This window comes from Thunnus albacares, chromosome 3 (assembly GCF_914725855.1).
Source record: "Thunnus albacares chromosome 3, fThuAlb1.1, whole genome shotgun sequence".
NCBI classification, from domain to species: Eukaryota; Metazoa; Chordata; class Actinopteri; order Scombriformes; family Scombridae; genus Thunnus; species Thunnus albacares.
Window position 1 is genome coordinate 23,827,926 of NC_058108.1, and position 15,508 is coordinate 23,843,433.

Genomic DNA, 15,508 nt, shown 5'->3' on the forward strand with positions numbered 1-15,508 from the left:
GCTATGACTGAGAAACACCCGGATGGCAAATGTGAGTGTGGAGGCTCAGAGACAGTGAGACACATCTCATCCAGTGCAAGAATTACTCACATCAAAGGACTGAAGCTGTTCAAAGAACTGGGAGCAGTTGGAGAAACTCTGCTCACTTTACTCAACCTGGATAATTGGACTAAAATGAAGAAATTTCTGGAATGTTTGCACAGTATTAGACTACACAACAAAATATAAATAACTGTCAAAAGGAACATTAGAGGGCAGCAATACGCCATGGTAGCTTGCAAGGATCTGCAATTCTTTCTATGAATGGGGTCTTTTTTTTCTTTACAGCTATCGAAATGGGCAACCCTCTCTGAACAATATGGAGACCCCATTTTTGGCAACAGCTCATATGAAAGATAAAGATACAATGGGATAAAGCGTTTGCAATGTAAATATTAGCTAGCTGCGATTCCTAAACAAACCACAGAATCTGACGGGTCACAGAATTTGCTGTAACACCTGCACTTCCTGTTCGGCGGGCCAATCGTAGCTTTTTCTCAGGTGACGTTTAGTGACGTAGCCAGCAGTGGCATTTCCTCGTTTGTTTTTCGAGCTTAACTCATTAACTGGAATCAAACGCCCAATATCAGAATGCATCTGCCCAGGTAACATCCTCTTTGAATTTGGGACGAACTACCTACATTACATTTCTGTTTTAGTCACACTTAATGATGTCGGTTAACCAGTGGATTTAATGTTTTTCCTGCGTAAGACTTAAAGTCAGCGTTAGTGTAGCTCGCTAAGGTTAGCGTTAGGTAGCTAACTATTACCTATGATGGATTGTGTGGGTCGACAAGACGTTTTCCGTTTCCGTCACTAAACTGTTTTACAAGCTAATAATGTCAGTGGAGATATTTCGCTACGGCTGCTGACTGTGTTTATCATGTTTATCCTCTTCACTTTCTCCCCAACAGCAAGCTAACGTAAATGTCCTTTCAGATGAAAAGGGCTGGACCATTTACAGTTCACTAATAAACATAGCGACTAACTGAACGGCATTCATATTAAACTCATTGCTAATTGCTAATTTTAATTGCCACAGATCATAAACTTGGATTCAAATAGTTTCTTAGCATCTCGAAACCGAGTTTGGGATGTTATAGCAAGCTACGAGCTATATTAACGTTACTTATGAATGTGTTAGTCACTGTGGTGGAAAGTAACTAAGTACATTTACTCAAGTACTGTACCTAATTTAAGGTATTTCTACTTTACTTGAGTATTTTCATTTTATGCTGATTTATACTTCTACTCCACTGCATGTATTTGACAGCTTTAGTGACTTTTCAGATGAAGATTCGACATAATGGATGGTATAACAAGCTTTTAAAATGCACCACATTGTTAAAGATTAAACCAGTGGTTTCCAACTTTTTTGGCTTTTGATGTCTTACAAAAAGCAGGGTGTAGTCAAGGTCACATTTCAGATGTCTATGAGTTGTTAACAGCTCCACGAAATAGTGATTTTTCCCTCTAAACTTCTTTCATGGGCTGTTGAATTAGATTACATCAGTTTTAGCAAACAGCTTTTCAAATGGGGCTCAGCGTGACAACGGAGAGGTCAAATCAGGGTCTGATATGGTTCTTGACATGAAGTCATTTTATAACTCCTGGTTAGAGATACTCTAATGAGTATGATGAGGTGACTCCTGTGTGGGATGGTCCCATGTGGTTGAATCCATGCTGCTTGCACGTCTCTTTCTCTCTCTGTCTCCTTATTTATCTCCATTTGTTTATTACCTTTGGCTAACTCAGTAACATGCATGCTGCGAGTGGATTGACATTAAGGCGGGCCGCTTGGAGCTGCTTAAGCAGGGATTACACTGACAGGATTTATTTAAACACACTGCCTATTCCTCTGTTGTAGCTCCTCTTACATCATTCTCACACTCCACCACGTTCCCACCTCTAAACCCATCCTTCTTTCATTCTTAAAACATTGTCAGAGTTCACACATGGAGCACAGTGATCAGTATGTGTTCCTAATGAAGAAAGATGACATAATCACTCTGTTTGTTTCTTTTAGGGTTGGCATTCACATGAAGAGGAGAAAACGGGGCTGCTTTCGAGCCTGAACAATTTTGTCTTCCTCCATCTGGACATCACTGTCTCTGCCTCTTCAGACCGGTGCTCATCCCCTCTCCTTCGCCAACATGCTGTGTTGGGGTAACGCGAAAGAAGGACAGTTGGGTATTGGTGTGGAGAAAAACCCCATGTTTGAGCCAAGGAGCTGTCAGGCGTTCAGTGGCAGGGGACTGATAGAGGTAGCTTGTGGAGGACAACATTCAATGTTCCTGCTTCATGATGGCAGTGTGTACACATGTGGCTCTAACAGCTGTGGGCAGCTGGGCCACGACAAACCAGGGAATTCCCCAGGTAAACTTTAAGTGTAAATGGCAGATTCATTTCCTTTTGGTTAATCATTATACATTGTAGGTTGTTGCACCACCCTGCACTCTCACTGCTTGGTGTGTGTGGAAAGTTACAAAGCATGTGTGAGAATACGGGTGAGCATGACATGATCTATATCGCTAGTGCGTGAGTCGGTGGCCTTATTAAAGTGGAGAATTCATTCCCTCTCTCATTGGTGTTATGTGAAATAATATGTTTTGACTATTTCTAAACCTTTTTTATTCATATTTCAAACTTCCTAAATGATTAAAAGTGCTATTAAACTAAAAGAGGAAGGCCTATTATGTAGCAGTTACAGCCAGACGTACTGCAGTAGAGTCACCTTCTCATATGAGAATATCTCAAGATGACGTTGCTCCAACATTTCCACATTTATGTAGAACTGAAGTAGCTTCTCCAATGTGCCATTAAATGTCTTCTACAGGTCTTAGCAAGTCCAATTAGTTTGTTTTCATCGCTGCTAAATATGATACGACCTGCATGACTGATAACCGATGTTGATAAAGTTACCAGGCAAAAACATGGTGACAACACAAGCTTTATGTAACAATTCATGTATTTTATTCACTTGTGTTATACACAACACAACATTACTTTGGCTGCAAAATTGACTGCAAAGAGAAAGCGTCAATATTATCAAAATAAATACACATTTTAGTCAATGTGCCTCCATTTCTAGGTCTTTTTTATTGGTAGCATGAGATTGCACAGCTAGCTTCATTGCCATTTCTAGATTTGAAACTCTTGTAGCTTGTAAAGTGATTACAGACAGCGGTGGGTTTGTGTTTGTGTCATGTGAGCAGACGTTTGTATTATACAGGCATGTGAGAGCCTACACGATAGCAGGAAACCACTCAGGAAATGAGCACACCGACTGCAAAGTTTCTAATTGTTTACTGCACATGTTCCCTTCACACATGCTTCCTACTGCATTTCTCCATTTTCTATTATGTGACATCAAGTATTGTCTCGAGACAAGCCCATTTTTACAGCGTAGTTGAAAACAAAGATGACTCGGATTTTTTTCTGTGTATTAATGGTTTTATTTGTTCTTAGCATCTTGAATCTCGGGCGTTACTATGTTATCACATACAGTACATTAATGTTTTCTTGCTTAGGTAATTTGAAGAACACATATCTAAGTTGGTGCTGTAGGAAAGATTGTTGATGAGATAGACTGCACATGTTAAATGCCTTACATGGGTTGGGTTCATGAGGACATCATAAATGCCCTCTGTGTCATAAGATCCTAAAATAAGATTAAGCACCAGTTGTCAATTAAAATGGATATCTAGCTATTTGTAAAATGAACATTTACAGCACCAGAATCAAAACATTACATACCTTGATCTCTTATTTTTCATGCAGCTGTTTCTGTGATAGTCTTACAAGCTCTTCCTCCTCTCCGCAGAGCTAGTAGGAGCTCTGGACACTCAGAAGATAACAATGGTGTCATGTGGTCGGGCCCACTCTATGGCGGTGAATGAGCAGGGCCAGGTGTTTGCCTGGGGAGCTGGTGAAGGGGGCCAGCTCGGTCTGGGGACTGCAGAGGCGACTGTTCGAATCCCAAGGTGACTGTGTAGTGCACTATAGAGGAACTGATGCTTTGAGTCTGAAAAGAGAAACAAACACATAGACTAGGGATCCATAGTAACAATGTTCTGACTGCTTATGTTTCCATTAAAATATAATTGATTTTAAAATGTAATGAACTATTATAATGACTTTTCAGATGCATTCAGTAGCCTGAAACCAAGTTAGTTTTACAGGATTTCGGACCTGATGAACAAATGTTTTTTGTGTTTTCCTCAGGTTGGTGAAAAGGCTGTGTGACCACCGCATCTCTCAAGTAATGTGTGGGAATCAACACTGCATCGCACTTTCTAGAGGTGTGAAAGGCACAATCTCTTCATAATACACGATTATATCACTCTTTAGATCTGGAATCTCATATCCACACACTGTACATTCAAACTGATTGCAGTTCACATCTGGTGTCAGAATACACATCTCAAATTCTTCTTGAGAGACAAATTGTGTTTATTTTCTTTATTTTGTTTATGTTTATGTTGAGATTGGAGATGGTTCGGGGTTTGGTGATGGTTGGCTGTAGGTTTTAGAGGTTATTTTTAGGACTTACAGTTAACAGTGTCCTATGTGCTTTCCAAACTCTTAGATGGCCAGCTGTTCACGTGGGGCCAGAACACCAGTGGCCAGCTTGGACTGGGTAAAGGAGAGCCCAGTAAGCTGTTCCCTCATCCTCTGAAGTCTCTGGCGGGAATTCCTTTGGCACAGATAACCGCTGGTGGAGATCACAGCTTTGCGCTCTCCTTGTCCGGAGCTGTGTTTGGTTGGGGAAAGAACAGAGCTGGACAGCTGGGTCTCAATGATAAACAAGGTAAAAAAATCAGCTGGATAGAAAGATGCTGGACTCTTTACATTTTTAAAGTGCATTGTGTTTCTAAGACATAAGATGTATTATTATTTATTCCAGTGTAGCATAGTGTTTGTTGCTAATTATAATGTAGAATTAACGTTGCACATAGCACTTACAGTATTGTTTGGACAATAGAGAAGTGTGTATATTTCACCAAGTACTGTGTGTCTATATAGAGGAAATATACACACTGAACTGAAGTAATACATTGGTGTTTGGCAATGTTTTACCAGCAGTACAGGAAGTGGGTTATTCCTTTGAAAATGGTTTATAAAATGGTTATAGGTGGCCATGTTGAAGCAGAGAATAGTATAAAATGTTTAATTGAAAACCTTATGTTTCCCTTCCACAGATCGTGCTGTCCCTTGCCACATCAAATTTTTGAGATCTCAAAAAGTTGTTTACATCAGTTGTGGAGATGAACATACAGCTGCCCTCACAAAGGTATCAATATAGCTGAACCCTCACCTGTGCTTACATATATAACATATTTTGCTGCCTCTGATGGCATGCCACCAAATCTATAATAATTGTCAGTTGTTGGATAATTAGAGTATTTTCTTTTTATACTGTAGTGACCTGCTTCTTGTTATACTGAGCATTTGTTTCAAGAGGACCTTGAAAAATCTAAAACATATTCCAACCAGTCTGTTTAAATCTGCCTAAATAACCCCGACCCAATACCTGATACATGTGCTTTAATAAGCAAAATTACATTGTATTTTCTCTCTGGCAGGATGGTGGCTTGTTTACGTTCGGTGATGGCTCATGGGGTCAGCTGGGGCACGCCTCCACCAATAATGAACTTTTACCCAGACGAGTGCTGGAGCTCATGGGCACAGAGGTGTCCCAGATCGCCTGTGGCAGGTAAAGCTACACAGAGTATTAGGTAACACCTGTACAATCTGATGTAGCTGAATACAATAATCCTGCAGTAAATTATATGTTTGTGAAGTCAGAAAGGTGTTGATTAAGTTCAATAGTAGGTTAGTGGTGGTGTTTAACTTACATAGTATTTTCAGTGTTTTATTCACTTCCATTGATATACATAAGAGGGAGAGAATATAAGAAACACTACAGCCTTAGCAGTAGAGTTACTGTAGAGAACACATTTCTGAAACAAAAACTGAGCATTAAAAGATCACAAATGAATTGCAGGGTAATTTAATTGGCTTAAATTAAGACTATACAGGCATAACTAATGAATTCATTGTATAAATTGTGTCCTTCTGCATCTTTCTTTTTCTTTTTGTCAGGCACCACACGTTGGCGTTCGTTCCTTCCTCTGGTATGGTTTATGCATTTGGTTGTAACAGCCATGGCCAGCTGGGTACAGGAGTACTGGGAGATGCCAGAGGCCCATCTCCTGTCAAGACCAGTTTCCTGCATGGACATTCCAATAGAACAGGTAAGGCAGAAGACTTTGTTTGCTCACTCTATGAGGCTGTTTACGCTTGGTTTCGGTGATCCGAACAGAAGTGGACAGCCGAGACACATCGCCGTTCACACCCGTGTCTATCATGTGTCTCCAGGGTGAGAGCTGACCACTTGTGTTCAGATTTCGTTACTGCCTACGTCACTTCCGCCACAATGTCGAAGGGCCCTGCGCAGAGTTATTATGTCAGTCTGTCACCAGACAAGCGTCAGAGTTGTTTCGTACATTCTAGCTAAGAAAACAGAAATGTTTCAATATCTGATATACATGTACAACTATTCCAACTGTTGAGATTGGCGGGACAAAGTTATTTGGCGTTAGCGTGCTGTCATCAAAACAACCACCACGTCCTGCATTGATGATGTATTTTCCTGTTAAGTCCTTGTCGGGGATCCATCAGGATACATCAGCGTTTATACTACAAAAGATATGTGGTCAAATGCATCCCAGACCATCTCGACAAGTGCTTTGAGTGATCGGATCACAATGCGTCTTCGTGGTCATTTACACTTGTATTTAACGCTGTCCACTTGTGATCCGATCAGCCAAGATGCATTTTAAAACCAAGTGTAAACAGGGTCTGTGGTATAAACTTATACTGTAGTTACCAGATATGTGTGGCTTGAATTACTTTTTTGAAATCTCTGGCTACTATTTAAAACATTTTCCATTTATTAATACTTATGTATTTAGATGTGCGCTCTTTATTTTCTAGCAAGTAAAAGTGACATTTTTTGGAAATGTATTATTTAAAATATTTATTATTTACGACATGGAAAATAAGCAAAGTACAAGTATGACGACTATCATGTGAATATTTTAAGATTGCATCTACAATTGATCTATAATTGAACAGCCTTTAACACCACATACTTAGGTTCAAGTTTATTTGTGAAGCACCATGTCATACAAATGCAGGTGAAAAGCAGATACATTAAGGCATCAAAGTGAGTATTTGATTCACTGTTATAAAATGTCAGCCAGCTAACGTGTTGTATTTGTCTTTCTTTATCAGATTCAAAACAATATACAGTGACCAAAATCATCTGTGGAGGAGACCATAGTTTCTTATTCTACTCTAATGAACAGGTATGTATGTGACTTGATAAAGCGTTGAGTAATCCCCGTTTTTAAGCTTGTTGCCTTATTTATGATGTTTTCATCAGTTGGTCCCCACTATTTGTGTAGTTTGTACATCTTCTGACAATAGTCCCATTGATTCATATCACTCTCTTCAGTTTTTGCAGTTCTTCAGTCACAGAATTGATTTTTTTTTAATGACAATTTTACTGTAATTTTTAATTTTACCACATGCATACTGTATCACCTAAAGTTAGAAAACATGGATAAATGTGTGATGCAGACAGAAAATCAGGTGTCTTAAGAAGATGAGATGTATTATAAGATAGACGAAGCCAACAATGTTACATATACCATGACTGAAAAAGGTTATACAAATCTACTCCACACACACATCCTTGAGCTGCTGATCTTCTGGGGATTATCAGGATCCTCTATTTAATCTACTAATTCCTTATCCTCTAACCTTACCATCAACACTAGCTGCCTACTGTAAACCCTCAACATTGACTGTAATATAATAGTTTCAACACAAAAATGCTTTTTAAAGCAAAATAAGATGCATACTTTAAAAACTACACCTAAATAAATCGGTCAATTTAAGTTGCAGCTAATGTGGTATGTATTTTCTTTTTGCCAGTGTTGCTGCACTCCGGTTCATCACTGTCAGCGTTTCACCACAGGGTGGCATTAACGGCTAAACTTTGACCGGTTCATATATTGGCCCTGAAGGATCTATGGAGCAATTGTCTGGTACAAATATGCAACAAATTGCCAGGAATGTCCACTGATAAAGACATAACACACATTCAATCTCTACAACAAAAATATTTAGACCTCAGGCGTGGCCTATTTATTTTATCTTCATGGAGGAAAGAGATGCACAAGCCAAGCCAGCTCTGTGCTTTACTGTGCCAAACGCAGTGGAAGTGCCAGCACAAACAATCTTCCAAATGTTTGTAACATTGCTGTTCTGTTTCTGCTTGTCTTCCTCTCTGCAGAGTTCAGCCCCCCCAGAAGATTTCAGAGTGATTAATATCAGTAAAACTCTCTCCCCAATCAATTATGAAAGATTAAATTCGTGGAGGTTAAAACTGATGTACACCACAGATTCTAGTGTCAAAAAGTAAGTAATAAACAATAATTGTTTGAAACGGATTTGATTGTATATTTCAAAGTATTAACTTGTTGTACACCATCAGTTTTAATGGTGATATTGGATTTGCTTGCTTTGATATGTATAGATATTAACTCAATTTGTATTTTAATGGTCTCTGTACTTGTTGTTCAGTTTAAACTTTTCATTGTAATGCTCTGTTTTCTGTTTTTGTGCACAGTGATATCATAATACAACTCTCCTCTACGGCTTGCTGGAACGCCAGCTTCTTGGACCAAAGGTACTCGACCCCTTCATGTTTTTTCTGTATCCGAACACTTATTGTAAATGGCACAGGAAGTGATGTCTTGGCCTTTTCTCACATCACAGCAGGTTTACGTGTTTTAATAAGAAGGGCTACCGTAAGAATAAGATAAGAAAACCCTGTGATGACTGTGAGGAAACTGGTCTTTACAGCATCAAATGGTCGTAGAATATAGCACTGTAATGGACAAACGAAAGACAGGGTGATATCATGCTTAACCACCCATGCAAGATTTAATCAGGGTAACCTTGATCTTGTGTGCATAACTGTGCTCTCACAATGCACGGCACTTAAGTTCAGGACTGCAGATGTTACACATACACCTGCTGTGTTGATGACAAATGATGTGGATGACAAATTCCATTGCCAGAATAAAACTGCCTTTCTGTGTAGACTGATTGAAGGCTGTTATCAAAATTAACAACAGCAACCGTAGCATACATAAAACAGGTTAGTCTCTTTTCGGAGGTGGTCTATGTTGGTGAGCCTCCACCGATTAAAGTACCAAAAAAAAAAGCACTGAATATGGTTGCAGCAAGTGCAAATTGCACTGTGCTGCTGGATTTCCAGTGTTTGTCCTCCTCGCTTTGCATTTCACACAATACATCTGACCGTGGTGAGGATCAGTAGGTATTTTATTAGTGTCTTTATTAAAGCTAGCTGCAGGTAATGATTATTTTCATTATTGATTAATCGTTTTGTCAAAAAAAATGTCAGAAAATAGTGAAAAATGTCCATCATCATTTCTTAGAGTTCAAGGTGACATCTTCAAATGTTGTGTTTTATTTGACCTACAGTCTAAAATCCAAAGATATTCAGTTTATAATCTTTTATGACACAGAAAAGCTTCAAATCTTCACATTCAAGAAGCTACAACCAGCAAATTTTTAGCATTTTTGCTTTAAAAATTACTAAAACGATTATTCGATTTTCTGTATATTGACTAATTGGTTAACCAACTAATCGTTGCAGCTCTAGTGTCATTTACATTCGTTTTTCATCATATAGATACTGGCATGCTATCCAGACATGTTCACCTAAATAAAAATGAAGAGGAAGAGTACAGTACTATGATACTAAAAACCATGTAGCTGAATGCACAGACTCGTATGTCAGCAAAATTCTTGAGAACCGATTCACCAGCAACCTCACAGGATCTACTTGGTTTACTTGTCACATGCTCTCACTCGTGTTATGTCATCTTATCCGTCAAACATGCTGATCATCAGGGCTGAGAAAGATGCTATCTTTTTGGTCACTGAGACCTGTGAGACTCCAGATTTCTTTGACAGTCAGCCTGTGTGGGTGGTTTTTGAGGACAGACTCATCAGCAGATAGTTATCGTGTTCGGGGAATGAGCTTTGGAGACCATGAAGGACCGTTTTATTCTACTCCCTCCCTTGAAACTCAGAAGGACTTATCGAGACTGTTGGCAAAGCTACTAAAGCCACTGTTACATGTGACAGAGATGACAGATGACTTTATTCCACAACTTTAAGTAGTTACATGTGTACAACTGCGCATACGGGAAAAAGAAACAGAAAAATTAACTTTTTTTTTTTTTTTGCAGAAGACATCTGGGCATGTCACAGTAAGAAAAGCACAGGTGTCAATAATAATTAATAATCAGTAATACTTGTGCGTTTCTACTATGACAAGTTAAAACGTCTGCTGTGAGGAAAGGCTTAAGAACAGAAACAGCAGCTGAAGTTAAACACTGGACGAACACAATACAATAGAAATTGGAATCTTGAATCTAGCCATTATTATCTTAATAAATATATCAGGATTAGTTCTTTATTTTAATGCATTTTTGGCTTTGAAAAGTTTCTCTGTTTTGACAGTGCTTTGTCTAATCACGTAGTATCTTAACCTCCTTTAATAGCTTGCTTCTGTCTTCCTAAAACTTATGACAAACCAGTGTATAATGGTCAAATTATGAGTACCACACTTACCTTTAAACTGATTTCCTCTGTCCACAGAGCTAAAAAAGTAACTTTTCAAAAACAAAATAATGATAATAATAAACTTTATTTATATAGCACCTTTCATATCATAAAATGCAGCTCAAACTGCTTAGAGATAGAGAGATACAATAGAAATCAGTAACACAGGTATTAAAAACAGGAGACACAAGGAGCAAAATGTACAAATAAAAATCCTAAAGATACAGAAAAAAATAGGATAATACTAGTAATAAAAACAAGTTGATAATGGTAAAGACAATCTTAAGATATAAAAAGCAGAAAACAAGTATGAGAAATATAAAATAAATATCAAATAATAACAATGGTGTTAAAAAAGGTGGAATTCATTAAAAGCAAGATCATAAAAATATGTTTTGAGCTGTTTCTTACAACCATCAACAGAGGTTGCTTGTCTTATTTATGATGGGACTTTGTTCCAAACCTTTGGTGCATAATAACAGAAAACTGCTTCACCATACTGTTTGTAATTCATTTTTGGTATATTGAGCAAGCCGACACTAAACGACTTAAGGGAACAGTTTGGAACGTACTCAGATAAACAATCAGTAAAGTAAAAGAATTTTAAAATCAATCCTCAACATTACAGGTAGCCGGTGTAATGATGCTAGAACTGGTGCGATACTCTTTTCCTGGTCTTCACTATCACTATTGAACAGCCTGTAGGATCACTCCTCATCATGCCAATCCTGTAGATGCATTTCCTTTTTACTGTAAGATAAACTTAAAATTTAATGTACACTGGATTTGTATCTGCCCATGAGCTTTGGGGTGTGATGTAGTTGCTTGGCTACACCACACACAGCAAGTGTCGTCCTCTCCGGTGTTACATTTGGGATCCAGAACAGCTCATATCGTTCTTAATTTAAAGTAAAGCTGACAGAGTTCAGTGAGTGCTCATGGCTCATATTCACTGTTCACTGGAATGTAGCACAACCGCTGTGCTATTGACATCAGTGTTATTTGTTTGGCAAACAGTCTCCGCAAGATCAGATCTGATGTGTTTGTTTTATGACTAAATAAAAGCTGTGCTACGAGACTGTGAAGGCTTACACTGTAAATAGTTGCCGCCAGTCACGTTGAGGATTCTGTCGGCTTTTTTGGAGGTGATGCCGTGGGCGCGTCCATCAGTTAGTACTCTCTGTCCCCGGCTCTGAGGCTGAAGAGGAGATCTGCTTAGGGATTGGCTTAAATACCTTTAGCCTGTGTGTTCACCTAACAAGCATTGCTCATATCGGTGTGTGTTGATGCTGGGAGTGTTGAGAATTAGCACACCCACCCTGGCTCACAGCTGACGTGCCAAATGACAGGTTGGAATAGATTTGTGTTTAATCCAAAGCAACGTCTGCCTTTTATACCGAGGCTTCACAACAAAAGTCCCTGAATCTGAGCTCTGGTCTATTTTTATCCTGTTAGTGATCACTGGAACATTATAGGTAGTCTAGACAATCATATGTTTGTTTGCTTTCTCAGTGATGACGCCCACTTCAAAACCAATCCAAAGATCCCAGGAATTGATCTCAACTCTGTCAGAATGCTATTTGAGACGCTCAGCAAACCAGCCTTCTCTGGACTTCTGGAGCAGGTATTGGCCAATAGTGTATTCATAAATTAATGTGTACAAGGAAGTAAAACGTCTCTGTTAACATCCAAACTCAACTTCCTGCATTCCAAGGACACGGACATGCAGTACGTTTTGGATGTTAACAGTGTTTTCCCCTCTGTTGTCTCACTTTTTTTTAATCTGATCTCAAGTGATAATAGAGAAAGATAACATTTGTGAATCCTTATGTAGTCTCAGTGTCCCCTACACGTACTCTTCCACTCACTCTCCGTCAGGAAACTTAATGATAATATCTTTAAAGCTGGTCGCCTGTGGTGACAATCCTATGGAAAATGATCCCCTGACTCCGCAGTTCTACGAAGCGTTTTAGCAGCTCTCAGCCTGCAGCTTTACTGTTTTGGTTCACGTTCACTGCTCTCAGCAGAGTTCTTTTCCTCCCGTACCAGACAGCTGTTTTCAGCAAAAAAAAAAAGCTCTGATGAATTCCCAGTACTCTACCTACCCGACACCAAATGGCAGACAGACAAAGTTAGCGACTAGCTGGTGAACATATTTGAGCATTTGGTTGCTGAAGAGGCAGATATTTTTAAAACGAGAGCGACTGTTTGGTTTACATTTGCCAGATGGGTAGAAACAAAACTCCTCTTCTTGCTCTGTTTGCTGGATGTGTAAATAAGTAACTTTTGCCAACACGTTCCCCATAACAACTTCATAAGGTGAAAACACTCTCACCAAGCACTTTATTATGAACACCTGTGCAATCTGATGAAATCCAATGCAACAACTCTGCCATAAATTCTACTTTTATGAAGCTTATACATTTTCAGTTTTTGTTGACATCGTCAGTAAGATGATAATTCTACTTTATGTTTATTATGTAGGTCATAGTGGGTGGTGGTGGTGTACTGGAGTCCTCATGTATGTTAGTGGATGGACAAAATATAATGAACATAAAGTAGAATTAACACCTTTCTGATGATGTCAACAAAAACTGAAAGTGTATAAGCTTTGTAAATGTAGAATTTATGGCAGAGCTGTTGTATTGGATTACATTAGATTGCACAGGTGTTCCTAATAAAGTGCTCGATGAGTGTGCGTCAGTTATGTTTTGTGAACAACTTTCCAATGAATTTAAAGCAACCGATTTATGATAGTCTCAGAAATCGAGACAAAAATGTCTTAGTCTCGCTTTAAGGAGGTGTGTATTACAAGTTGCTATGGAGAAAACATTTAATATCAAATCTAAATCACAAATCTCCAAACACAAAGTTATTTTAAGAGCCATTTGTATCAATCAAAACCATAGAATTTGATTTTAGGAGACAACATTTCCAAATACCTAAACTTATGAATCAGATTTAATACTGAGTGAAGATTCAAATCATCTCCCAGTTTGTGTTTTTGTCATCTTAATGAAGCAGTTAAAGGAGAAGCATCTGGGCTTTTATACATATCTAGCTTGTGGTTAAAAACATCCATGTCATAAGTGAATATTCAGCTTGTTTTGAAAGCACATCAAGTTCTGCCACAGCTACATGGCACAAACTGCAGGACTGAGTCATAATCTCTAACATTAGCTCAGTAATGTTAGGTTTAGGATTCATGTGCTCAATCCAACATGATTTATAATCTGTGTGTTGACTGAGGCCGCGTTCCAAACCACTAAAAGCTTCTCCCAAATTTTAGTGACCTGATATTTTTGACTGATATTTTTCTACAGCTGTCTACTTGAGCTAAGTTGTTTTGGAATTGGAAAATATCTCATAAATGTATACTTATGGTGCAGACACACAGACTCCGACGAGGACGCACCGGACCACTGAACGCTCCAACCGACGGGCAACATGCTGCGAGTTGGGCGGTGCTCTGCCGTACACTAAATTAAAATAGGCAATGTAGTAACAGAATCTGGATTCATATTTGATCAGCACTGCAAAGTTTGATAGTTTGATCTGAGTTTCGTGAGCCGACCGTGTAGCGCTGGACGGACCTCAATTGCACAAAGTTGAGGTCCAGTGGTGATTATGCAAATTCAGATGCCGTGCCGTATCCATGATGCACTGTGCGGCCGGGTTTCCTGCTCTCTGAGATCCGTCGACTTGATATCAGTCAACGGATCCAGTGTGTCTGCACCATTACACATCATAGTGCAGTAAATTTCAATTAAGTTAATCAATAATGACAAAATGTATATTGATTCTGATTCTGATATTGTTTCATAGAGCTGTTCTGTTATTCAGTCCTACGTCTCTTCGCTCTTTCTATGTCCAACCGTCTATTTAGGCCACCAAGAGTTTCGAGAGTCTGTTGATCCCCCAGCTGCCGCGCTCTCCTCCTGATGTCGAGGCCATGAGGATCTACCTCATCTTGTCTGAGTACCCGGCCCTGCAGGACTCCAAGAACTACATCCGCCTCACCATCCCCCTGGCAATGGCCATCCTTCGGCTAGACGCCAACCCCAGCAAAGTATTGGGTATCATATATGCATGCACACACTTCTTTTTTTTTTTTTTTCTTTTTCAAATTACAATTGGTAGCTAATAACGGAGCATATCACGACATGTCACACCACACCATGTGGTGACGCCATGACACACACCATGACACCATGACAGACCACATCAGTCTTAATGACGACATCTACAGAATGTCAGTGTCCTCGTCCACATCCATGTCAACTATCCCCAGATAAAAACACACCACCAGACAAGAAAATGGTTCTAGAAACTGTAAGCTTATTGGTAATTAAATTTACATTTTAAACAAATATCTGTCAAATTTGGTTATTAGAGAGTTTAAAAAAACGACACATTACTGTTAAGAAATAAACTTTTCACTGGTCTCTGGTGAAAAACTACATAATGACAACATTGTTTCTAAATGCCCTCAAACGTATCTTTGGCACATCTGTACTGCAGTTTCTTGTTACTTATAGGTCAACATATACGCTGATTCCTTCATATCTTTGATAAGCTAATATTGATTGATAATATCGGACAGGTGATTAATCGGTTGGGCTCTACTTTGACTGATCTAATGTAAAATCTTCCTTAAGTATTTTGCAAGTTGTTGTAAATGACTTTTCCAAACACCTGCCGGCATTTAGCCTGGCTACATATCTTATTCTTTCACCAG

At 38.9% G+C, this 15,508-nt stretch overlaps 1 protein-coding gene across 4 annotated transcripts in view; it reads left to right on the forward strand.

Annotated features, from left to right (window-relative positions):
* The first annotated feature begins 515 nt into the window (after nt 1–515).
* Nucleotides 516–15,508, forward strand: part of herc3 (HECT and RLD domain containing E3 ubiquitin protein ligase 3) — a 33,108-nt gene continuing 18,115 nt past the window's right edge. The window contains exons 1-13 of one of the 4 annotated variants that reach the window (XR_006402880.1): nt 520–644; nt 2,066–2,415; nt 3,863–4,022; nt 4,264–4,340; nt 4,628–4,849; nt 5,241–5,332; nt 5,625–5,755; nt 6,145–6,296; nt 7,339–7,412; nt 8,405–8,529; nt 8,741–8,800; nt 12,283–12,394; nt 14,657–14,839. Coding sequence is in view for 2 of the 4 variants with exons in the window: in XM_044347157.1 (XP_044203092.1) it covers nt 2,193–2,415; nt 3,863–4,022; nt 4,264–4,340; nt 4,628–4,849; nt 5,241–5,332; nt 5,625–5,755; nt 6,145–6,296; nt 7,339–7,412; nt 8,405–8,529; nt 8,741–8,800; nt 12,283–12,394; nt 14,657–14,846 (1,618 nt within the window). In the remaining 2 variants the exon portion in view is untranslated. Of the gene's footprint in view, nt 645–2,065; nt 2,416–3,862; nt 4,023–4,263; nt 4,341–4,627; nt 4,850–5,240; nt 5,333–5,624; nt 5,756–6,144; nt 6,297–7,338; nt 7,413–8,043; nt 8,157–8,404; nt 8,530–8,740; nt 8,801–12,282; nt 12,395–14,656; nt 14,847–15,508 lie in introns of those variants that run through there. The other 3 variants (XM_044347157.1, XM_044347156.1, XR_006402881.1) reach the window with 3 other exon arrangements.